At 39.0% G+C, this 26,451-nt stretch overlaps 1 protein-coding gene across 1 annotated transcript in view; it reads right to left on the bottom strand.

Moving 5' to 3' along the window:
* Positions 1–5,536: 5,536 nt before the first annotated feature.
* Positions 5,537–26,451, bottom strand: part of ATP10B (ATPase phospholipid transporting 10B (putative)) — a 49,964-nt gene continuing 29,049 nt past the window's right edge. The window contains exons 9-21 of the mRNA XM_074915708.1: positions 23,073–23,252; positions 21,960–22,545; positions 21,330–21,436; positions 20,481–20,607; positions 18,824–19,008; positions 15,677–15,989; positions 13,938–14,014; positions 13,286–13,411; positions 11,754–11,954; positions 9,886–9,966; positions 9,685–9,789; positions 9,050–9,237; positions 5,537–6,047 (exon numbers count right to left, since the gene is read on the bottom strand). Of these exons, the coding sequence (XP_074771809.1) occupies positions 5,537–6,047; positions 9,050–9,237; positions 9,685–9,789; positions 9,886–9,966; positions 11,754–11,954; positions 13,286–13,411; positions 13,938–14,014; positions 15,677–15,989; positions 18,824–19,008; positions 20,481–20,607; positions 21,330–21,436; positions 21,960–22,545; positions 23,073–23,252 (2,787 nt within the window). The remainder of the gene's footprint in view (positions 6,048–9,049; positions 9,238–9,684; positions 9,790–9,885; positions 9,967–11,753; positions 11,955–13,285; positions 13,412–13,937; positions 14,015–15,676; positions 15,990–18,823; positions 19,009–20,480; positions 20,608–21,329; positions 21,437–21,959; positions 22,546–23,072; positions 23,253–26,451) is intronic.

The raw sequence follows: 26,451 nt of genomic DNA, 5'->3' as shown, positions 1-26,451 counted from the left end.
AGTCTACAAGTGTGGAGCCATTCTTCACAGTCCCCTGCACTTAAACGAGAACATACATGGATGCAAATGTTATTCATTTTACTCATAAAACATGTTCGCTAGACACTCCAAGCCCTGAGTGATCTCTGAAAGTAGTTCAAGAGTTTTGTTTGGAAATCTCCAGAAGGCCTTGGTCAGGTTCATGTTCTTCCTTTATCATTACGGTGTACTCCTGGTCTTGGTAATTATTAGTTCGTCTCCTGCTCTATCCCATGTACACAGTAACAGAACCAAGGATCTGCTCTCCTCTTCAAATCTTGATTTAGATCATGACATTACTGGCTGCAAGTTGCCTAAACATTGTGAAAGGGGAACCATTCAGATTTAGCATATATAGATCCTGGCAAAAGTCTTTAGAATTAAAGTATTAGCAAAACAAGATAGGCTCTAACAAAATGTCAGTTGAGTCCAGCTGATTTTAAATAAGCTCTATTGACCTGCCTGCAGCCTATTGATCTACATTTGTTCTTTTTTGAATAAAACCAATAAAAGTACAGAAGTTCCCTAAATGATCTGTTTGAGGTTAAATAGAACAATGTTAGTAAAACAGGGAGGAATACCAGCATACAAAAGAAAGGCTACTGCTGTGCTTACACTCATTGTCCAATGTACTGGTTACTTATTTAAAACATTTTTCAGTGTTTGGGAATAATATATTCTCTCCATCTGAGGTTCTTTGGATGCCCACCATCTCATGCAAAGTGCAATGCCCAGGAAGACTAAAGCATCTGCTGACTCACTGGAACAGTCCATGGTACTATAAGCGTAGCAGCTGTTAAACCAATGCATTCAACTTTAGAGCCCAGCTTTGCTTTCTGGCTGGCTTCACAATCTCACAGGGACTACAGGCAAAATGGAAAAAAGATCTGAACAGCTGAAAACATAACCAAGAGCTGTGACAAGTTTCTTGTCAGAGTTATCTGAAGCAGTTGAAGAGATTATCTGTGGTTCTTGTTTCACCCTTGTGATAAGGGCAACAAACTGTGGCAGAGAAATAGCCCCCAGGGCTGGCAGCAAAGATGGGTTAAACTGCTCCCCCCATGTCCCATAAAGACCTTGACTCTGCTTTGTGTGGTTGAACGAGGGCAACAACAAAGCAGCAGCTAATGACTTATTTTCTGTTAAGTCAAGGTCAAAATTCAGTTTCCCTGGAGCCAAAACTTGACCTTTTAGTTAGAGTAATCATCATTTAGAGTTCTGCTCTCCTGCTGAAGAACACAATAACCCCATCAGTTCTTTGGGCACTAACATGGAATGAAACCTGGCAAGTATGCCCGGAGGTGGGAGCATACTTCAGTATCCCTGCACTGGGGATGGTGGATAAACAACCACCGTCTTCAGTGCCTTCAGACAACAGACAGCTACCCCTCTGATACTTCTGGAAAAATAATGATTCAGACTCTATTCAATCTCAGTCTTGTTTATGTATGAGAATAATCAGGTGTTTTATTAAAGAGCCCGGCAGCAAGTCCTGTTCACAGTTGTCTCATGTTCTGGTAATTGCAGCAAGTTCCAATCACTGGCAGTGTCAAAAGTACTTTATAGATCTTCAGTGTTATCTGGTCAGGTCTCTAAATCCCACCCTCTGTGATCATTATTTTCAAGAGTCTCTTGTCTCCACGTTTATATTTTTACTCATCAGTGCTGCTTACAAGTACCTAATCGTGCCACATCCTGCCTGAAGTCACCTTATCCCCAAAAGCAGATAGCTCTGTACTCCCACACCACCTCAAACTGCAATCAAACAAATGAATTAAACATTGCAGCATCAGCCAACAAAGTGTCAAAATACATGCAGTTCATCCTTCAGAAAAGTGGTTTCTGTGCTGGAGCACCAGGCACACCCTATCTCTACATAGTTTTAAACCTGTTTTTTTTTTTATTTCTGAGTTATATAAGAAAAGAGAACAAACTGGATTCTGCCCTCGATTCTGCCCTCAATCCCACCTGAATAATTCTGGATTTTAGACTGAACAGTAGATAATCAGCTATAAGTGTCAAAGACCACATCTCCAACTTGCTGTGCTAAGACAGACATGAACAAATTGTAGACGTGTATGCATTTCCCACACCTTATATTAGAAAAACCCTGAACAACTTGCCTCTGTTGAGAACATGACGGATGGCTCTTCACTGGCCTTTGCCAGCAGCCTGGGACTGCACCTGTTACTCAGCTACCAATAGACCTGGTAACTTGGCTCCTCTTCACCTCTGTATGAGGTGCCACCTTGAGTTTGCCACATACGTATAGCTCTGTATAGCTCAAAGCACTGTTGCATATACATTATTATTATTATTATTATTATTATTATTATTATAATGTCATAGACCAGGATAAAAGGTATGCAGTGATTTCACAAAAACCCATTACTTTTAGTGTTTTATAGTCCAAGTATATGAAATGTTGAATATTATCAGAGGATACATTAAAAAGTGAGACACCTGTTCTGTTGTGAAGCATTCACATTAGAACTAATGGAACATGTTTCCTGACAGTATTATTAAATATGTGTTCAAATAAAAAAAAAGCTAGCTTGGAAATCCAGTGAGGTCTAGATAACCCATTTAGTAAATACACTTTCCCTCTTGCAAATAAATTGATTGGAGGGCTTGCTTTCTTACTGTAGGCCTGCTTTCATTGGAAAAAAAAAAAAAAAAAGGGTTTTAACCCTAGATCCTACTTCCCAAAGGGATTGATCGTCTCAGCTAATTTACCTCGTGATCAAAGGAAAGCGCCTGTTCACCGTCTTTTTAACATGAGATAGTTCATGATCGCTGCTTCCCCAGGAGCATAGAAAAGATCACACTGTTTAGCAGTGAATATGGGTCCTGAACTATGGCAGCATATCTGCTTTGGAGGAGGGATGATAGCATTCTCACACAGGAGGAGAGGGATCAGCAGAGAGCTTTATAAAGCTGCAGAGCTAGCTGGGATGCAGAGGCCAGGTCTTGCCCGATACTGCCTTTGTTTCTGATTGTTTCAGATTTGTCTCTTCTCAAGGATCAGGGATGCTTTTCTTCTATCTTGCAAACTCTCCAGGTAAATGAATCTATTGGACCATTTTGTTAGCATCTACCACACAATAGAATTAACAGAATGTAGGTCTAGCTGTAGAACTATCTAAGGCAGCCATGCAACTTTGGATTCTTTCTTTCTTTTAACTGGAGTAACTGGTTTTAGTTACAGCCTAGAAGCTACTTAGAGAGGGGCTGTCTTCTGCATCTTTTATTCCCTGACATAGCAGGGACTCCATCATTTTAGGGGCTATTTTCTGGAGATCATAAGCAATCCTTCCTTCATTCCCCTTCTTAAAAGGACCCTCCCTTAACTATATGCCATTTCTGAACCTAAGCCCAGCTGTCAGAGCAAAATGCATGGAAGAATGGTTTTGCAGAAGCTGTGATGAGAAAACATGAGATTAGTTCTTGGCTTTGAATTTAGAAACATCTACAGGTCTTCCAGATTTGCTGAAACATAACCTGTCTGGCCCTTTCCCATATATGCTCAGTCCCCTTACACATGCAGATAAATTTGTTATCTAGGTTTTTTTTGGTAAGCATTCTTATAGCATGGCCTACTAGATAGAGAAGTGGCCTCTGAAAACATGAGTTTGACACTCATGGATGACAATAGGAAAATAACTACTCTGTTTGTCCTCTCAACAACACACCAAGTCATGATCATATTACATTTATTACTGTAAAAACACTTAACATTTTGTAATAAAATGTGTAAGGAATTGGCATCTTCTTTAAGTTCAAAGGAAATGGACCATTTAATGTAAAAACATGGCTGTGAATTGTAAAGGCTTGATCTTAAGTCTTGTCACCCAAGGTCCATTCCCAGCTAGTGAGCAAACATTTGAACAATCTCACACTCCATTAACAATAATCTCAGCTATGCCTAATTTCCTTAATTTTGTGCATCATGCAAAAAATCTCTTTACGAATTGTTTAACATATGACAATTAATACTTTAATAATTATAGTTCTATGTGTGCTCTTGCTCTGACTACCAGAAATCGCATTGGCAGATATGCTACTCAATTTTTTAAATGTTTTTTTTGGTTACTTTAAAGTAACATATTGAAGACTCTAGTTACAGTCATTATTATAACACACAAAATTTAAATTAGTATTTGCTAAATAGGTTATTAAACAGATCACACATCGTAATAAGTAGTAAATAGCTAAATTGATATAGCATGTATAAAAAAGGCTAAAAACTTACTTAAATCAGAACCAGTGGTAGATTTACAAAAGTACAGATTGTTTGAATTTAAAACATAGTTACGATTTCACCCCACATTGTGAAGAAAAAGTTGGGAAATGGTCTTACTAGTCAACATTTCTATAAGAAATATCAAAGTCACCTTTCATTGCATTGCAATAGGTAGTGATGATGGTGACATTTTATGTTTCTTTTTCCTGCATCTTGTTGCCCTGAGATACTGAAAAGGATGAACATATTATGCATATTTTGGTCATTCTACAGCATGTACTTACTGCAGTGTGATTAGTGACCTTCATATATTGCTTGTCAAAATTTCTGTTATTGAGATCTCCATCAACTACTGAATGTAACCAGCTTAGGGAAGAGCATGATTTATACTTGACTGAATGCAGCAACACTACATAATTATATAGAAAATGGAAGGAAGAAACTGAGTTTCTAGATGAATTTAGAATTCCAGAACATAAATCCTTGAATTTGACTTTTTATATCTGTCTACATTTGTAGGTATGAAGAAGTAGATTCCACTTATCCCTGAGTTATCCTGTCAGTTCTTGCAGTTCAGTATTTGCATTCTTCTACTTTATAAACTCATTTCTACTTTTCTTAACAGTATCAGGTCAAACCACTGCCTGCATAAAAATACTGAGCTTACTATTCAGGGAAAACAGACTACAGACCTGATATTTCTATATGTATGAAGTCCATATATTAAAAACCAGAACGTTCTCTAATCTCTTTCTGATGCTGTTATTCTGAAAATACCTTTAGTACCAGGAGATAACATTTTTTTCAGGCAGAACTGTAATTTTTAAGTTAGTAAGGTCTTTTTAAGACCTTGATAGTAAAAGCTAGAGTGGGATGTGTTGCTCTAAGACTTAGGTTAATATAGAATGGATTCTCTTTCTATTACCTCAATAGCATAATAACATTGAAACATCACCAGTACAATTATTCTCTATTACTGTGAAAGAAAAATATTCCTTGATGAAAGAAAGTAATTGCACATTTCTCAGCAACTGTGTGATGCTCATGTAACATTCCTCTAATGAAACAGAACCAGGAAGATCGAGAAGTCATGTAATGACAAACCAAAACTATATATGCACATAGGAAAAGTTGCATATTAGAGATATTATTGCACTACTCCACACGTCTCTCTCCTTTTGTAGGGAGCATCACGGTTAAGTATAAATAGACATTTTATTTTCCCTATGGTACCCTTTTCCACATGGGCTGTGGATCCCATTTCTGAATGTTTCTTCAGAGCGTCACTGCACTCACAGATCGCCGATGGCTTCCATGATTAAAATTGTTAGCATTATCTTTAGTCAGTTTGCCACTGTTCTGTCCAGGATTTGTTACCCTGCTGGGTACAGGGGGACAATGGCCAGAGAAAGGTCCTGCTGAAGAGTCTGTAGCAGTAGATTCTTCCTCTGCCCACCTATTAAAGAAATAGTAGCCTTCTTCAGGTGTCTGTTTCCTGAGAGGATTCACATCAGAGGTGGAAAGTCCCTGAGTTTCTGTGTCTCCCTGAGAGACAGCTGTTGTTGCTGCTGGATGTAAAAATGGTGACACACATAAGTGGCTGATGTTTTGGTCAAGGTCATCATTAGATGCAGGTGATACTACAGGTGCACCAGAGGTAGTTTGTTTTCTTGATCTCAACTTCTGGATTTCAAGATCCTGTTGACCTCTAGGAAGTTTATCTAGTTGCTGTGCTTTCAGAATCAGAGATGCTCCAAAGGTTCCTTGCAGAGCAAAAATAAAGAACCTGATGAAAGAGGAAGAGAATGAATTGTCTTACCAGGGGGTTCCTTGCATAACACAAATCCAGTTGCTAATTTTCCATTGCTCTAAAGGCATCTGGTAGACACCTTATACCTGGTAGATGAAAGTTGACTTCTGGATCTTAATGCAACATGTAACTATACTTATCTTGACCTGCATAGAGTCAACTACATGCATATAAATACTAAATAAATTATAATAGACCCACTTGAATGCTGAACAGTGCAAGAAAGATATGTAGAAGCTCACCAAGAGATGCAGTATTTGAGGAGACTGAGACTGTATTTATACTGCTAAAACAGGCTAAAGGAGGGATCTTAATATGATAGGTAACATAAAACCAGAAATTAAAAAACCTCAGTGTGTGGACTTTCTCAGGAAGCAGTAAAAAAAAAAAAGTCCTACCTGCCCTTTGCAGGACAGAGAACTTATATAACTATATATTGTGTGCAGTGAGAGAGCACATATCCTCCCTCCATGTCATGTCCGTTTTGTCTGGAAACCAAAGTCTCTTTCAAAGCATCTTTCTAATAGGATTTCACCTTTACATAGATGGCCTCAATATGCATTTTAAAACAAACATGAGGACTCTTTGAAATTGCATTAAGCAAGCTGTCATCTTCACATCCTGCTGCTAAATGTATGCATAAATAAATATAACGAGATTAAAAAGCCTAACAAGCTAGACTGTGTACAGAAAGGTCTTTTAAGGCAATGGCTTTCTCAGGCCTATCTGCACAAGTAGGAATGGATAAACATGTATTTTCTATGCCTGTGCTCAGGCTGCTCAATCCCATAGCATCTCAGGACTGGGAACTGTGCAGTTGCTAGTTATGGTTGGGCAGCTAAGAGCACAGCTACAGAGAGCTGGGATCCATTTGTGTAGATCTGGTGTGGATCATAGTGTCCTTTGTCTTTCTCCTCAAGTTGCCCTCTGTATGTCTGTGCAAGTTGCCTGTGGACCAGACAGGAGGACAGAGAAGGGAAGAACTGTGTCTTTCATTCCGTGACCAGCTTTCACTTGCTCCTGCCCTTCCTACAGCCCTGCAGGGTACAAGACTCAATTATGAGCCCTCAAAATGTTGAGGCTCTGCAGGGCTTCTTGGCAGACTGCAGTCTGCCTTCCACAGCTGGAGAAATATATCTGGTTCGTATATTGAAATCCTCCAAAAGACACAGTGCCTTCCCTTGGCAATGAATGAACATGAAATTCAGATCTCTTTCTTCTTCTTAGATTAGATGGTTTTAGTACCTAACACTGTGCAGTTTGTGTCCCAAAACAAAATTCAGAGGCAGTTCTAAGGTGCAGATGCACAGAGGATGCTCTGCAAAGTGCTGCCAGAGAGTGGTCCAGGAAAAGCTTGGATGCAGGCAGGGCACAGGCAAGTGCCCCCCGAGTGCCTGCAGTGTCTCAGAAATGTCAGCTAGCACAGAAGGCAGTAGCGAAACGAAGAACTGAGGAGAGCAAGGACTTTAACAAAACCTCTTAGGAAGAAACCAGAATCTCAAGGACCCAAATGATTTCTCAAGGAGATAGGGAGCAGGCCACGTGGTGAGATGAACCAACTGAAACTTAAAATTAAGTGCATTTTCACAAAGGGTGGTTTCACCACTGCTGTGATATGCTGATCCAGCTAAATTGTAGCAGGTACTGGGGGATGGATATTCTGTGAATTGAGGACTCTGCAGAAGATAATCTGGGGTACATACATGAAGGAACAGCAGTTCTCCAACTCTGAAGATATCAAGATACAAATTGTTAAACTCAGTATCCTGCTGAGGCAGCAACAATAACCTTCCTGAATTCCCAAGATGGAGATATGAGTTCTCTAACCACATGTTTGATATAGGTCTCAGTAGAAAGCTCAGAGTCAAAAATGACACTGCGAATGAGGGCTGATAGGAAAACAAAAATCACACAGGAGCAAAACAGACTGGGAAAGGATGCTCTGCCTAGAAGACCTTACTGAACTGTGTGTTGTTTATCCTGACCTGAAGTTATATAACATGAAATCACAAGAGCATCTCAACTCAAATGGGGAAATAATAATAATAATTTGAAGAAAAATATAGTCTAATCTTGAAAGGGTCCTTTTTAGACAGAGTTAGCGCTCAGATTCTGATGCCTTAAAGGATTTAAAGGATTTATAAAATCAGATACTAAGGATATTTTCCTGATTCTTGCAATACCAGTGTGCTGCACTACTTCATGACAATTAGGGTGAGAAGATAGTCAAACAAACCCATTTCTTTCATTGTCCAAGCACAAATAAAGATTTAAAAATAAGTGGTGCAACTCAGAGAAAGAATATCTGCTTAAAGAATGATTAAGGTATTAAACACCAAAAGCAGTAAGGTTACAATATACATATATGGGAACAGAATCATTATGTTTTTGAAACCATTTTTTTCAGCAACCTATCAAAATAATTATCCCTCTCCAAATGTTATTCAGCCTCAGTTAAATCTATCTTTAACATACCTGATTTGTTGCACAGAGAGAAACTAAAATTCTGGATGCAGAAAATTATTTCATATAGAAACATGTTCTTAAATTTGGCTTAGTAATGCACTGTAATATACTTAAGAAACAGAATACATTTTGTAACTCTCAAAGCACACAGGAATATTTCAAAGACTTGCTTTCTAGTCTTGAACAGCTCAGCAACTTTGTGTTTATGATAGTGAACAATTATGTAGCAGATTTGTACTGGTAAACTTTGAAGCACTCCAGAAATAAAGGTTTTCCTGATGGGAAAACAAAAGCAGTAGATATACAGTGACTTATCTAGGGTTATATAACTGAATAAATTAAAGGTTCATGAACTGGAAAGTTGAATCCAGACATCTGACTTCCACACTGACCACTTAGCCCTGTGCAACACACGTGCCCAACATCATTACCACATCACTATTGTTATTTCACTCAAATGCCTGCAAATCCACAAAATGAAAATTGAGAGGAACACTGTGCATCATTCATACCTTGGCAAGAGTGCGATGACTGGGGTAATAAGACACAGTAAATAGAAGGTGGGGTCTGAAAGCTGTCTCTCCATAATCCAGTAAGGGTTGGTGGGAGGGTTGCAGACCACGCAGGTGGCATTGTAGATCAGAGAGAAGATGAAGTAAAACACCACACTGCCAACCATCGTTACCAAGTGGAACAGCGTCTGTAAGCAGAATTCACGAAATTAAAGTGATGCTTGTAAGACCCTGAGTCTTGGTGTAAGGCAGGCGGATACAAAGACACATAGGAAAGAACATATCCAATAGTCCATGCTACTGAAAAGTGCAGTAGGAGAAATTAACTTGCAAAACAACAGTGACAGTGAATACAGCTCTTTAAGAAATAAGTTCTCATATATTGAAGTATGTAAAAATCATGTTCTGTTCTGTTGAAAGGCACAGTAGAAGCAAATTTTGTCACTGTGCACAAGGTATTATCCTGAGGCTAATAATCAGTTCGGGCACATTGTGAAATCTCAGTGCATCTGTTACTTACTTTTTGTGACCCAGAATTCAGGTAAATGTCTCTGAGAGACAATGCCATGTCTACACAGTATGCTATGTTCACAAAAGAAAAATAGTCACGTGAACAGGACAGGTCAAACACATACCCACGTTTTCATTTCTAGAGCCTGATGCAAGAGAATGGTCAGGAGGGAGATGGTATTGATGGGGTTTCCAAAGGAAAACACATCTATGTCAGAGTCCTTGTATGTCTAGAAAACAAGAAGATAGAGTGTGATGAACCCTGAGTATTCAGAAGAGAATTTTTCTATTTTTAATATGAGAATACTAATGAAGATTGTACTTACCAAATAGGGGACAAAGAAGCAAATGAGGCTCTGATAGAAGGCATCCAACATTGTAATAATAAAAGTTGACAGCTTGTATATCTGCAGGAGTTTATAGATAACAGTAATTATGATGGGACACACATCTCTAGTCTGTCCTGCAGACATAATTGCTGACTGTTTTTCTTCCATTCAGACTACTGTTTATAGCTAACTGATCTGACTCTTCATGAGTAAATGCCTCCTGAGCAGCTGATTTAGAGCAAAAGTTTATCTCTGAACAGGCATTTTTTCTGCCTTAACTAAAGACTGACCTTAGGAAGATTAGCCAATCAACTAAGGGTCTTAAAAGCTGAATGTCATGAACGCCCCTTCCCTCCCCAAAGGACTCCATTCCTCAAATTCTTTTTCACACAAAGCTCTTCCTAGAGCTATAGAATTGGTCAAAAATCTTTTATGTTAAGGTTTCTTCCATTGAAACATCTATTTCATGCCATTTTACTTTGACTATTTGTCATATTCAAACTTCTCTAGCAACCTGTGGGGCCACAGCTCCTGTGGAGTGGGATGCATTATTGCAGCGACAGAAGACTGGACTCCTGTTGTTTCAGTGTAAACAAAATGCCAAAGCAACAACAACAATAATCTCTTCAAAATAGTAAAGAATATATATTTCACACATATGTGAAGTCCAAGAGCTTATAAGAAAAGGGATGGAAAGTCCTACAGAGAATCCTCAAATTTTTGCACTCCCTTGCATAGGTTTTTCAAAACATCATTAAACATGATGTGGACCACCAGTGTTCATCAGTGCTAAAAATCACTGCTAAAAAGCCCAGGATAATGAAAATAGGTATTAGGAGAAAGAGAAGGAAAGAGAAGAATTCCCAAGTACCCTGCAATTCTGTGATTTAAAACTAAGGTCACTTCAGATTTTGCTTATTTCCATAATTTCCTGTTAAAAATGTTAAGGCAGTTTGGGAATAAGTGCTACTGTACTGTATGCATATGCAAAACCTGGTATGTATGCTCCTCGCAAACATACAGAGATCAGACTGGTTCTCTAAACCTGGCAGGCAAACTGAGGTAAAAACATAACATATTTCATGCATATTTTCTGCATAATACCGGCTATTGAAATAAAAGAAGTAAATAAATGAAATGGTTAATGCCTGGAACAGCCTAGATACCAAACTGTGACAAAATCCTTTATGTATTAACAGGTGTATTTCTAAACCTGAGAGTAGAAATGTCAGGTTGTTTATTGATTTAAGGGTTTGCATTTTCTTGTCATTTTTGCTGTAATCTTTTTAACAAGCTTTTCTTCTTCAGTAGGTTGAGACTGTTTAAAGCACCAGATCTAAGCAGAGTTTAATCAGGGACCAGCTAAACTATTTTACCCTCATTTGTTACATTTCTTATCATGATTCCTTTATTTCTCGCTATACCTTCACTAAGAAATCATCTATATATGTGATGTGTACAAATACACATACGCACACATATTTGCTCTGTCATCTCTCTTCAGATCAGAAACACCAAACTCAGAGCTGATTTGCTAGCACATCACTTATTATCATGCAGCATGTTGGTACCAAACTGAATTGCTCCATATATTTAATGGCAGAATAAACCTTCCCATATACATCTTCCAACTATGACCAAGCACCCAGCTTCACTTCCAGGAAGCAACTTCAGTCATAAGTTCCTTACCAGTTCTTCTGACAGCTACAATTATACCTTCTTTTAGTGCACATCAGCAAACTGGAAACCATAAATGGATTAGTTGGTTCCAGGTAAGTCTAAACTCTTCATTCCTTCCTCACGAAACCAAAAAAATCTGTGGTCCTTTGGCTTATCAAGCAGTTATTTCAGCAATCAAGACATACCTCTGAATTTTGTCCATTCTTGTACAATTTGGGCAAACTTAGAAGTGTTTCTGCGGAAACATCCCTATCCAGGACTCCAAAGAGAAGAGGGGGCATCGAGGTGAAGAAGAGATTGAAAAAGATCATCTGCCAGTAATCTATCATTGTGCTGCCTGAGAACCCACAGAAGAACTGGTACCAGAAGAGCAGGTTGACGTAGCTCTGTGGAGAAGCAGACACAAAACCAACATCCTATTACAAGTTGAAGTGTGGCTCCCCACCTGTGCAGAAGCACATTCTTCATGCTGATGTGATTTCATTTCTCTTTGGACTGTGGGAGTCGTGAAGCTGCACATTTCCTACAGCCTCTCCTTTACGTCCTCTTCCTTTCTCCACGCTGTTCCCTACTATTGCAGCTGTTCTGAACCCTTTAATTTGCATTCATACATTGTCTGTGTCTCTCATATTTTCACCTATGAGGTTTACGTAGTGTATTGGTTATTAACAGCCTCCCAAGAAGCCCTTATTTTGGTTAAAGGTACCATCAGTAGACAGCTCTGCACTTTATTCCAGAAGATTCCATATCTTAAGGGTCTACTTCACACTGATCCACTGTGATACAGCTTTTTAAAAGCCATTGTTTCCTTAAGAAAATATCAGAGAATAATTAAGTAAACTGTTCACAACTCTGAGCACCAGATTTTAAAATCCTTTTACAAACTGGTTGTCCATTTGGAATCAAAGGCTTCCTGCTCCCTAATGGTAGCGGGAGATAATAGCACAGCAGCATCCCAGTCTGGAGAGCTATTTCACATTGCAAATATATATCCTTTGAAATCTAAAAGGATGCCCAATCAAGAAAAAGTCTCCAACTCCACTACAAATTTTAACAGTGATAAGTAGTTCTTATTTAAATTTATTTAAAAAAACCCAACAAATACTTTGAATTCTAAGTAGTCTTTCATGCTCAGAGTGTATTTCAGATCAAATGGACTTGTTTGCACAGTCTTGTAGAAACTGTATTACTATCAGGTTTTTCCACTTTACACTATTCTTCAATGCACAGCTCATTTGCATATACATTAAATTTTTAATAAAAATGCCAGTTATGACCGCATCATTACTTGCAAGTGGTTCCTATCAAAATAAATGCAAAAATTCAGAGGTTTCACAGGCAACCAATTCTTAGGGCAGAGTAATCTTCTATATTCTAGCACTAATAATGCTTCCTTATGCAAACTTTATTTTGAGGCTCATGGGTATTATTAATAAAGTTTCTTGAACTACCATATAAAAGTTACTAAGCCTTGAGTCCTTTTTCCCTCTGGAATAATGCTATTTCAAAATATATTTAGAACCCATATTTTCCTCAATGCTTTATACAGCACATTACTAAGAAGGAGGTAGCATACTATAAACTTGCAAAGTGAAGAAACAGGAACTGTAGCTTCATAAAAAGTAAGAGAGTATAACCTGCAAAAAACAAAAAAAGCCCCCAGACTGGGGCTTAATCCTTGCTAGGATGAAAACTTCCAGAATTTTAATAATCTTACCACATTTTTGTAGAAAAAGTAAATCACCATCTTTGCCAGGCGAGCATAACACCAGTGTCCATGGACAAGAAGCAGTTTTTTCAGATGCTTAAATCGGGATATTGCAAAGTCACTAGCCATCACAGCCTTTAGTAAAAAGAATAGAAGATAATTTGCAATGTATCTTTTTTCCCACTCAATATGATAAAATTTGAACATGGACATTGAAATGGTTCCCTAATATTGAATATTAGAAAAAAAACACCCTTGAGAAAATAGTTGGAATTTTCTATCTCTGCAGAACTATCCATCTTAGGAGAATGAGGGAGGGGGATGTGTGGGAAAGAATCTGGGGCAGAAAGCACTGAAAGGGCATCAACAAAACCTGGAAATGCTATAGCAGAGATGATTCAGTAACCTAACACTGGATCGGCATCTGCTGATTTTCCATGCTTATGAGCAAACACATGTTTGTCCATGCACGCTAATTGTTGGCTCAAACCACTTTTTTTTAGCTGGACCCATAATTACAAATTGCATATTAATTTACGACAATAATGATGCCAACTTGCTTCATTAAGATGACACTCAAGAGTATAGGGCTGCTATGAAACTTATTAAGCAGCAAGAGACCATGAGACAAAAGAGGAAAGGAAACAAATTGAAGAGATACCTGCATGCCTTCTTGGCCAGATATTCCAATTCCAACATCAGCCGCTTGAATCATACTTACATCATTTGCACCATCACCTAGAATGGGAAGACAGGAGGGAACAATAAAGGTGCAAGAAAGGGTGCTTGATACAAAATGGCTATATCAGAACAAGAACAAAGCCCTAGCTATGCTGATAAACAAAGGCTGTTCTGTACTACCACGCACCTTAATTGGGGTAACAGATACTCAGCATCTAGCAGTCATGACCTCTAGGCTCTTATCTTGGTTAGAACATTCTCCTTCCCAGGAGACCTGGATGCACCAGAGCTAAGCCTGACATTGAGACCAGCTGGGTGGTGGCATGGCCACCCCAACACCATCTACATCTGCATTGTTTTGTATGTTTCTGCTTGGTGAACTCCACATGCTCAGTGACATGCTTTGCAGCACCCTACTTCACTGAACTCTCCAAACTATATGAAAAATCTAATTGTAGTTGACAATGTAACAAGCCAATTTCAGGACTTAATATTTTCATTTCAGCTTGCTGCATACATAACCAAATTTCTATGGAAAGGCCAGCCATGGTTGTTGCCTGCAATGTGGAGATGGTGAATTAGGTTAGCTGGTAAAGAAAAATCAGTGAAGCAGAAGGTTGAAAGCTTATATTTTGAACTCTAAGGCAAAGTAAAAAATTTAAAAATACATCAGACTCTTCCTTCTCTGGTCCACAGAGGTATATTTTTTAGTTTTAAGTCATAAAAATCAATTCTGGGAGGATTTTAGTGGGATCACTTACCAAAAGTAGAGCAGGAAACTCAGAGCATTTCACATTATTTGGAGGTAAAAAGCAAGCAAGTCAGTGCTTAATACCACTCTGGGGAAAACTCTGTTTTTACCATTTGGGAAAATCTGACAGAAAAAGGGCTTTAAGAAAAGACAAAACACTAACTTCTATTGACTGCTTTCCACACCCAAAGTGATGGCATTCTGGAGGGAATGTGTACACATGTTTGTACTGGTGTGCATGAAAGGGACTGCTGAGAGATTCTGAATTTGGAGTGCCTTCATCTTGTTTAAATGGGGGCCAGATCTGCTCAGTGAAAGCTGAATGACTTTCATGTGGTTTTTGATCAGGAAAGAGTATTCAGTGTTATTTTCCCACTATCTAAGGCACAAGAAATAGCTCATACAATGTGAAATCATAGAATCATTCAGGTTGGAAAAGACTGGGATCATCGAATCCAACCATCAGCCCGACTCTACGAAGTTCTCCCCTACACCATATCCCCCAATATCTCATCTAAACGACCCTTAAACACATCCAGGGATGGTGACTCCACCCCCTCCCTGGGCAGCCTATTCCATTGTCTGACCACTCTTTCTGTGAAAAACTTTTTCTTAATGTCCAGTCTAAACCTCCCCTGTTGCAGTTTAAAGCCATTCCCGCTTCTTCTGTCACTAATTCCCTGTGAGAAAAGACCAGCACCAACCTCTCTACAATGTCCTTTCAGGGAGCTGTAGAGAGTGATGAGGTCTCCCCTCAGCCTTCTCTTCCTCAAACTGAACAGTCCCAGCTCCATTCCATACATTTCCATAACTTAGGGATATGGTGTAGTTGGGAACTGTCAGTGTTAGGTCGATGGTTGGACTGGATGATCTTCAAGGTCTTTTCCAACCTAGACAATTCTATAAAAAAACTCATAAAGAAAAAACCTCCTTCCCCCTTTTTCCTGTGAGATTCAGAATGGAGGTACCTATTGACAGGGTCATCACTTTCAGCTTCCTCCGGATGAGCTTGACCACCATGCTCTTCTGAAGAGGGGTGGAACGGCAGCACAGCACCGAGCGGCAGTGCTTCGTCAGTGCCAGGAACTGCTCCTCCAGGCCCGCCTGGAAGATGACGTTCAGCGTCCGTCCATCGATCACCAGTCCGAACTCAGGACTGGGGGCCTCAGAGGCTGAGCAAGATGTAGGGATAATGCCAAAAAACTTCCTCTGTGGTTTTTCAACCTCGTAATTCTTCCTCACCTCTTCCAAGGTTAAATTCAAGAGAGATTCACAAGTTTCCTGTGAGAAAACAGAAGTGGTTCTAGAAATAGTTATCTCCATCTCCCTTTACAGTACAGTGCTTTACAAAGTGTATGTTTGTATAATTATGCCAGTGGGTTTAAGCCTATCAGATAAACAGTAGGGAAAACCGAGAAACACACTGAGATTCATCAGACTGGAGATTATTTTGGTGATGTCATCAAATCATTCAGTGAAAACACTGTGCATCTTATCAGCTAGTTAAGTGTAAGGAATTATTTTAAAAGAAAAGAAAATAATCGTTACATCAGGAGGACATATTTATACTTGGAATGCTGAGAGTTCAGAAATTTTTAAAAAATCCTTTTCTTCTAAAGGAGATTTAAAAAAAACCTAGTTCTGACATGAATGATATGAGATATTGTAGCATTTGCTGCCCTCAGAAATAAACTGCAGTAGAGAAGCAAGACATTCCAATTTTCAAAATTACCCAGTAATTTTTGACAGTTTGGCCTTTTCTAGGTCACAAATTAGGTGTGTGTCACAGTTAGGGACAGAAGTAAAGCTTCATATTGCCCAGCACTGTGCCTCAAACACAAACTGAGTCTTTCCTTCTTAGTGAATCTGCCTCATTTTAAACCAAAGTTCCCTTTTATTATAGATGCAAAGAATTGGAATTAGTATCAAATACACACAGATTTAAGGGGAGGTGCTTTTACCTCTCCCATACAGATCTAAATTCGCACATCACTATCAGAGAAAACCCAGAATGATCTATAAATTCTTTTGCTGCCTGTTAGTACTAAAAGTCTTCCTTCTGTGGCATGGCACTGAATACCTGAGGAGCTAATCACTCCCTTTTCTACCTTTTCTGTCAGCTTTATTGAGTGATGATTCAGTTCTAAAATGTTATTTTCACTTTATGTTGCATAAGGTACATGTGTAGGATGTTTGCAAGATTTAAATTACACTTAAGTGGGAGGTTCTGAAATCAAATGTACCTCTGACATCTAATAAAAAGCTGCATCTCTCCTGCACACTTAAAACCTCTAAAAAATATTGAAGCAGAATCGTCTTTCTGTGAACAATCCAAAAATTGTAGTGGAAATTCCTGATTTGCCTTGGCTTGTCTTTTTAAATAACTCCCTAAACTGCCTATTTGTGTTGCTTCTGCCTGGAAGATATTTAATTTTCAGTGTTTGAGTAAGCTGCTGGGCTCAGGGGGTAAACAGAATCCCTTCCTACTGAAGGCAGTCAAGGGTTAATTTTGGCAAAATCAATGGGTGAAATGCTTTGTACGTATTATTTGGTTTTGCCTGCTGCTGTCACTGGGAGACTTTCAGAATCAATGTTCTTGGCTACGTTTTGAAAGGGAAGAAACTAAATCTTATTGTGGAGAAACTCCAGTGCCCACTGAACCACATGCATTCACACAAGAATCCATATGTGCACAGCTTGCATCCAAGCCTGGGTCGAGGGCCGTATAGAGTGCTGTGCATGTGCTTGTGTTTCCCGGAGCCAGGGTGGTCCTGCCTGCAGCATCACTTCTCTGACAGAAACCGTCTTCTAATTTCCATCCTAAATATATTAATTTTGCCTTCTGTTAAAGCAGATATGCGTATCAAATTAAATTACACATTGAAGCAAGGAATGTATTCCGTGCCAAATTCCATATCATCTTTGCATGTTTCCCTATTTCTGTGACATTAAAAGAGAGAGACATTTGCATAGGATTTCATTCTTGTTTGGAGAGCTACTAACTGCAGACAAAAGCAGTTAGAAAGTAGGCCATCTTTATACTTTATACATGCTTTATACAATTGCCTATTGCGAGAAAAAGTCAGTATTTTAACTAGATTTAATTAACCATCACAATAGCTTTATAGAGAAGGCAGGCTTGTATCAGTAACTCTTCTTCTGTGGGGAGAAAAACAGTCAGCCAAGACCAGCGACTGGCCTGGTGACAGAAAGAAGCCCAGCCTTCCCTCCTCAGCCTCCTGTCTACCCACAGAAAGGCTTGTCTCGCGCTAACTCCTGTCACTGCTGGGTACAGGCCACAGGTGGTTACTCTGTAAAAAGGACAGAGCAGCACACTGGGAGAAGGGCAGCCACTGCTGCCTGGGGCGGCTCAGGACATACAGGGCTGTACAGGAACTAAGGTCACTGGCAAGAAAATAAAAAAGGACATCACAGCTGGTATTTTGGACCCTGCTTTTGGGTGTTAGAAATGATCAGGGCTGACCTCTCAGCAAATGAGTCTGGTTTAACCATAATGCTTGAACTTGCTCTCCCCTAAATCCACCTCACGAAGCAATCTGTCCCACCAGGATGCCTGGAGGGATGAGACACTGGGCTGTGCACAGTGCACATTCTGTTTTCCAAAAGCAAGACAGTGGTTTTCCTGACACCCTACTTATGTTGCTTCACAACCTGCAAAAGCCACTGCTTGCTTTTCTAAAGCCTTTTACTTTCACCATCCTTAATAGCATTTACCCTCTTCAAAAGTTGGGACTGTTTTCTCTCTCCCATTCAGGTGGTTTCAGGAATAGCTATAGATGGCACCACAGATTGTTCACTGTATTTTAGTCAGTCCCAGGAGCTGAGAGCCCTTGAAGTGATTATTCTCATATTGGAGTATGTTTGCTTTGCCTACTCCCTGACCTTCTTATTGCCCATAGAAATTTAGGGAATATCTGTGCACATCAACAACTATGTGCGTTACGTGGAGTCTAAAGAGTTTCTGGCCTAATGCAGCTATATGGGTTTTTCATTGGCTCTTTTGTGTTGAATGCAGCCTAAAGCAAAGCAGTGCCAAGCTGCAAGAAACAAAGACAGGGAAAGATAGTAAATTCTGTGCATCTCTCTGTACTCACCTTATTTTCAGTGTTAATGGTGAAGACAGTGTCTCTCTGGTTCAGGAGTTTACAGGAATATGCAATGTTAACTGCTGTTTCCTGTTTGTCTCCTGTCAACACCCAGATTTGTACACCAGCTTCTCGAAGAGCCGCAATGGTGTCAGGCACTCCATCTTGCAGTCGATCTTCAATCCCTGTTGCTCCTGGGCAAACAGGAAAAGAAGCAGTGTATTAGTTTTCTTTCATTTGGAAAACACATTGCTATTTTCTTTTTTAAGAAAAGGTCTTTGACTTCCAATTGTGATCCTGAACTAATCAAGAGCTGAGCCAAGGTACTGTCCAGCAAATAAACACACAGGCACAAGTTCTGTATTTGGATTAAGATCTGAATGTGTCAGCAATCAAGTTCTGGCTCTTCATTTTACTCGTTGCTAGAACAACGCACTTCATTTCTTCTTAATAATCCAAACCGACAATATACTGGCAGAGGAATTACTCCATATGCATTTTTAAAGTACTGCATTAAGTCCCATCAAAGCAAAAGATGAACTTTGACTATTTAAATGAATGCTATCCCTGTTGTCAAGTTAGATCCTTCACCCATCAAAGGGAGAAGAAATGGTAGTGTTTTCTTTTTGAAAATGTGCAAACTTAGAAGCAGATGCCAACACTCATCCTGATGGTAAGTCACCTTCTGAATATTACAATACTGTTCTTATCTCTTCCACTAGAGGTCAGTTTGAAGATACTGTAACTGTGATGCATTAAAGACAGATAATGATTTAAGCTAAAAGAACACTTTTTGTGAAATAAAGTATGAAAGCACACATAGCCTTAATGGTTGGCAAAGGTAACAGATTCTGACAAGATCTACATTATTTCTTATGTGGTTCTGCTTATGGCATTTACTGTTATTACTCTAATTTTTTAAATCACTGCAGAGATTATAAGAAGCCATAATGCTAATAGCTTGCAATCACGAAAATTCAGGATAATGAAGTACGGGCACAGATTGTATTCACAGAAAAATGAGACCGAGGCAACTCCGAAAATCAAATTCCTAAAGACCAAAATGTTTGGAAACAAAATAGAAAATAAAGCACTGAAGTGCTCTGTAATTTACCAGAATAGTGTTGTTAGATACAACGGTGATGGATGATGCACAAGTGCCACTGAATTTAAGTTTTAACACAAAATATCCTTTTACAAAGTGCAGAAAGCAAACATGACAATGCAACAACAGCAGGAATTCACTAGCAAAATTGCCTATGTGTTTCAGTTACTGTTTAAGTACCAAAAGTCCCTTGAAATTTGTGCTCAAAACTGTAGTTAATTTACAGTATTTTATAGGTTTATCTAAGGACACAGACACGTGATTGAATTATGGGAACTTCATTATCTACTGTGTCAGCTGTGCCACTAACAGCTGATGTAAATGTTCTTTGCTCCTGGCACATGATACTTTCAGTACACTCTTTCAAAGTTACTGCTGCTCAGAATGTACAAGAACTTGTTTAGACATTGTCATTGGACTGTACACCCTAGCCCTGAGATTTCCAAACCTCAGAGGAAGACTTTTTGATATAAACTAGTATAAGCTGTTTGTCTGATTGCCAAGAATATCACAGAAGAGCAAGTGATACTTCACGCAATGACGATTTTTATTTTTAGCTACCCAGCAAGGTGAGTTTGGTCTCCAGATGCTGCGCTGTCTCCATTAACAGCTCATCTCTGTTGTCAATTGCAGCTTCTGCCTCCCGACGAAAATTGGCCCATTTTTGAAAGTCATCTTCATTCAAGACCTGCATAACGCAATTTAAACAGAACTCATTTTAAATTTAAAAAAAAGGCGGCGGCCAACATTCTGGATCACAGAGACTTAACTCTTACCCAGGCTGGTAAAGTACTTTAAAATAACAAAGTTTTCCAAGATAAGACTGCAAGAACTAGTAGTCATGAGAAAAATAGACCTGCCTTCCTGTTTGTATAAATGGCCTACAGCTGAGACTTCAACACCTGACCTAGAGAAACCTTGATCACACAGCCCTTAGTTGGGACCCTGAACTAGAACACACGGTTTCTGAAGGTTGCTCTGCATTTCTCCAGAGCTTGGATATGACCTATTTGTTGCACATAGACAACTTCTCTATTAAAGTATCAGGCTAAGATGTACTAACTCAGGCTGAGGGCAAGATTTTTGAAAGCTGAATGCTAAGCAAAACAGAAAAAGGTTGGCTCCTCTGCGGACTTTTTATCTCTTGATTGGAATCACTGTAGAGAAGGTCAGCTAGAGTTAACATAAGAGAAACAGAAATGAATGGTTTGAGGATGACCAAAAATCCATCATCTACTCACACTGAGGAAAAAGAAACTGCAGAGCAATGAAATAGAGGGACAATCTGATTGGGTTGTATCTGGCATGTTCTCTGAAGCAGAAAGAATTATAACCATTACATTTTTCTAATAAATCTATTGACATGTACAGACCAAAACTGTAAACAATATTAGGCTAATGCCCTCCTACCTTCTTGGCTATGCACAGAGTTCGTAGGCCATCACGGGCATAGTAGTCCAGATGCTTCTGTGTTTTTTCTTTTATTCTTTTCATTCTCTTTTCTGCACTAATGTCAGCTGTGAAATACAAGGAAAAGATTCTGTATTTTAAGCACAGATCATTTCAGACCTAATGGCCTAAGATTAAAAAAGAGTGGGCATTAGAGAAAACTGGATTCCAGTATAACAACAATTCCTTTAAAAGCTCAAAAGTGCATAAGCTGAAAGCTTGTTAAAGAACCCTGTTTCCTTTAAGACAACATTACTTGGGGTTTTTTGTTTGTTTGTTTGTTAATGTTATAGCACTCTTGCTGACAAACTGAAATACAATGGTCAGGCCCTTATGACAGTATTATTGCAAAGCACACAGTCCACATGGGTTAGTGCTGTCAGTAAATTTTAATTAGCCCATTCCATATTCTAAGCACTACTCAGGTTAAATAAATACCTCAATTCTGATCTGCAAGGATAACACTAGAAAAAAACTTACTCTTTTTTAATACTTCTAATGCCTAGATATAATATTTCATGCAGAAATGTGTTCTGCAAACTCTTGTGCTTCTTTAAAGGAGCCCACAGAAATAGCTCGTTGGGTAGTTACCTTTGGCAGAGTCTTCCAGCAAGTCCATTATAACAGAGTCAGCTCCTTTTGTGTAGACAACAATCTCCTTGGTTAGAGGGTGTCTCACCACTACAGACATCCTTTTCCTAACTGAGTCAAATCCCAAAGTGTAGAGAATATCAAAAGTCAGGAGTGTGCCTTGTGGCAACCGTACGGTCACCTGTTCAGGAGTTCGGGACACTAAAGTAAAACTATATGCCTGGGCAGCATAGACAAGTGCTGCCTCATCTGGGCTCTCAGCCTCATAGCAAAAATCTGTTGGCAAAGAACTGTTAGTCACAGATTTAAAAACCTCATCCAAGGAAGCACTACCAATATCTGTGCTGCCCTTGCCCTGGAGCTCATCGCCTCTACCGCTGGCACAGCAGTTGCCATCATTGTCACAGCAATCCAGTGCAGCAAGATGCTCCTCGGTGTTCTTTGCACTGAAGCTAGCACCTAGGTCTGAACTTGACTGAGATGATGAGAAAGACTGACTAAGGCTTGCTAATTTTAGCCGTTGAAATATCTGATGAATCTTCTCCAGGGTGATTCCTGATGGTTTTATTGGTGGTGGGACGATGACCTAGAAATATGAGAAAACCTACAGTTAAATAAATGTGAACCACAAGATACTTTTAAAACCTTAAAAAAAGCAACTTTTTTGGTTTTTTTTATTCCCCCCTATTTAACTGTGGTGGGGGAATTCAGTAGAGGAGTCATGGGTGAGTTGGCATCCAGATTTGATGGTGATTTGTATCTCTACTTCTGAAGCAGAAGATGGAATCAAGCACCTTGTAGTTCTGTCAATGGCCTGGGACATTAGAGAAAACCCACTATGTTCAACATACTTATTACAGTATATATAATATAAAATCTAAAAGAAAAAGGGCAGATACTGTACTGGCCACAGCTATTCATCAAACATAAAAAGCCATGTTAGGAAGGGATATACACAGGCAGGGAAAGAGTAGATATTACACAAAAGGTAAGAGAACTAGAGGAGAACTCCCAAACAAGCTATTTTTTACCAATCAGGTTTCACTGAATGCTGATCTATGTTGTTAAATGGAAGCATAATTAACTTTCCTCATATATTTAAAGTTCGATTACCCTTTGTCTTGGTTCTGTAGCTGTGGAGACTAGGACTGTATTGCAGATGGCAAGGGCAAGAAAAAAGTCAGTAAGGGATGTGGAAGTCTTTGTAGGTATAAAAGGAGAAAGATTTTCAGTCTGGAGTGCAGCTTCTCTCACTCGCCTCAGCAGCCTTCTATCGGGAGTCACATCCTTTTCCTGGAAGAGAAATTACTTAATGAGTGTTATTCCCATTTACCCTTGTCCTCAAGGAAGAACTATCAGCTGGATAGCTTCTTCTTGCCTCTTATTGATTTTACACCTAGAATTATGTAAGGTAAATGCCTTTTGTACTTAACATGTAGGGGGAAAAGATACATTTCTAAAAGCTGCATAACTAGATCATTAGAAGGAAATGCATCTTGAAACAGAAGATGATTTCAGAATTTTATTTCTCGTGAGACCTACTAGAAATCAAAAATAATCTATACTGTATCCCCCAACTTTGAAACTGCTGACTATTGAAATAAAGGTCATTCCAGGTGAAAGTGGACTTGGGATCTCCCATTTCAGTGTGGAAACTGATTGTTATTTCAACTGAGAATATATTGTGCTTATGGCTTGGTTACAACAGTATCACTTTTTGTTCCCAGAGTAATTTTGCTTTGCACCCAGAAAGAGAAGCTGTGTCAAACTGCTCTCCTCAATTTTTACATTAAATAAATACATACATACATACTTCATTTGTTCCTGAAATGTTACTGTAATTTTACTACCACACTCTTCCTAATCAAACCTAAATTTGCAAGCCAAACTACTTAACAATGTCGCTTACCTACAATTTAATTTTATGTAGGGCTATGGGAGTATTACTTTTAATGGAAATTTCATATTAGAAGAGTCTGGTTTGGATTTAATTCAGGGCCATATTTAACAAGAGCTTCCAAATTTAAAAGACATCTTCCTGTGAGCCAACACTTTTGGATGCCTTCTTTAAAGAACTGCCAAAGAGATTTCTAGTTCATCTCAGCTATCACCCTCTCCTCCTTGAATCTGGCACAGTTTTCCAAAGTTCCCATAATATGCAACAGAAGTCAAACAACCACCTTCACGGCTGTGTTGTGTTGAGCTGAATATGTTGCATTGTAATTCCTGCTTGCTAAAGTGAATGGCGGTTCTTAAATCATCCTAATAATTGCAAGTAAATCTACTGCTCATTTTGCAGAACAGAGCTCAACTGAAATCCAAAGATGGAACAAGGTTTTACACTTTCTCTGCTGCGGGAGGCTGTGGTTCCTCTGACTCAATGTTTTCATGCGTTTTTGTTTCACATATGGGAAAATGTTTTAAGTATAGATTCAGTCCTTCCTCTAGCATACTGATACATACTAAGAATAAGCCTTATTTTTTAGTTATCATCTCAGGTCTCTTAAAAGGAGTAACAGGCTGGAAAGTTAAAGCTGTCATTCTTTAGAAACCCTTTCACAATATTGCACTGCAGCAGGCGGTTACTGTGGGTAACCCTGTCTGTTGCCAATACTGTGCTTTGTATGTACAGCAATCCCAAATAGCTTGACTGGACAATTCCAGTGAAGAACACATATGTGCAGACACAACTGTCAAAACAGTTATGTTGGGAATTACATTAAATTCAAAACATGCAAGATTAGAAACTCAATGAATGTTTGCTCAAACGTTCATATAATTTCCTGATGCATTGCCACTATTAGAATGAATCTCACCAACCTCAAATTATTACACATGGATCTCAGCCTCTCCTCTCTGTCATCATACCACCCAATTTCTTTTGCATCTATATCCCCAATATCTGCCTCTAGTTCATGACAAAAATTACAATGCACTAGTAGATCATCCACTTCAGTAGAAACTTTCTGAACTCAAAATTTTCCTCTGGAAAAATAAAAAATTGTCAGGTCAATTGTGGCCTCAGAGACAGGTTTTAAAAAACAAAATAATACAAAAATCTATTTTTATCAGAAAATTTTTTCTCATTTTCTTTTTCACATTCAGTGCAAACAGGGCTCACCTGAATTTCTGGTCTTATGGAACTTCAGGAGATTAAAAAAAAATCAAACAAGTCTGTTTATTGACAAGTCTGAACATATATAAAACCAAACAAATAAAAAGGAAAGGAAATTATGATCAGTTAAATTTATCATCTTCTCAATGTTAGCAATTTTGTTAGTGAAAATGCTGATGTTATAAAATGGCTAGTGCCATTCGGTTTTTAAGATTTCCTCATTAATTTGATAACATTTCTTCTACTTGATGGCACTAAAACCTGAGGACAATTGAATTTTTCATTAAATGATTCTAATTGCAAGGTAATATTTATTGGAAATATTAAATCTAGAAGGAAATGTGCTGTCACAATCTTAATTCATAAGAACACCTAAAAGCAGACAGACTAAATGTTACGTCTCTATCTTGTTCCAAATTTGCTTATAATTTTATATTTTTTCCTACTCTTTTAAAATTCCCGTAAGTCCTTCTGTCAACCATAGCTCTGTTGTTTTATAATACATGATTTTGTTTTTCCCTCTAAGAAGTTGCAGCAGTCACAAGGAAGCAATTAATAAAGTATACTGGCATTGTCTCCTTTTGAGGTACTCAAAGAAACCAGTAAGTTGACCAATGCCATCTTCTAGGTTCTAAAATGAGATGGTGTCCTCTAGTTGGGCTGAAGGATGTCTCTCCAGAGGGCTAGACAGGCAGGATGAATATCAGTTTCTGTTTTCACAGGAGGTGTGACAGAACAGGTAACTCCATTCTTTTTCCAATTGCACTAGATATTTTAGATGCGGACATGTCCATGAGCAGGGGATACTTTCTACCTGGGCTTCAGTAAGGCCTTTGACACTGTCCCCTGTAAGATCCTCATAGACAAACTGTTGATGCATGGATGCTGGATAAACAGGCAGTAAGGTGGACTGAAAACTGGCTGAATGGCCAGGTCCAGAGGGTGGTGATCAGCAGTGCAGTCTAGATGGAGGCCAGTGACAAGCAGTGTACCCCAGGGATCAATGCTGGGTCCAGTCCTGTTTAACATGGGAGGAGTGGCTGATAGACCAGAGGACCTCAGCAGGCTGGAGAAATACGCTGACAGGAACCTTATGAAACCCATCAAGGAGAAGTACAGTGTCCTGCACTTGGAGAGGAAGAACCTCAGACATCAGTATAGGCTGGGGGCCACCCAGCTCAAAAGCAGGTTGGTAGAAAAGGACCTGGTGGACACCAAGTTGCTCATGACCCCGCAGTGTGCCCTTGCAGCAAAGAGGGCTAATGGTATCCTGCTCTGCATTAGACAAAGTATTGCCAGGTCAAGGGAGGTGATTCTATCCCTCTATTCAGCACTGGTGAGACCACACCTGGAGTACTGCGTCCAGTTCTGGGCTTC

This window comes from Athene noctua, chromosome 12 (genome assembly GCF_965140245.1).
Source record: "Athene noctua chromosome 12, bAthNoc1.hap1.1, whole genome shotgun sequence".
NCBI lineage: Eukaryota > Metazoa > Chordata > Aves > Strigiformes > Strigidae > Athene > Athene noctua.
The sequence above is the reverse complement of the archived record's forward strand: the minus strand, read 5'-3'. Positions and strand labels throughout refer to the sequence as shown.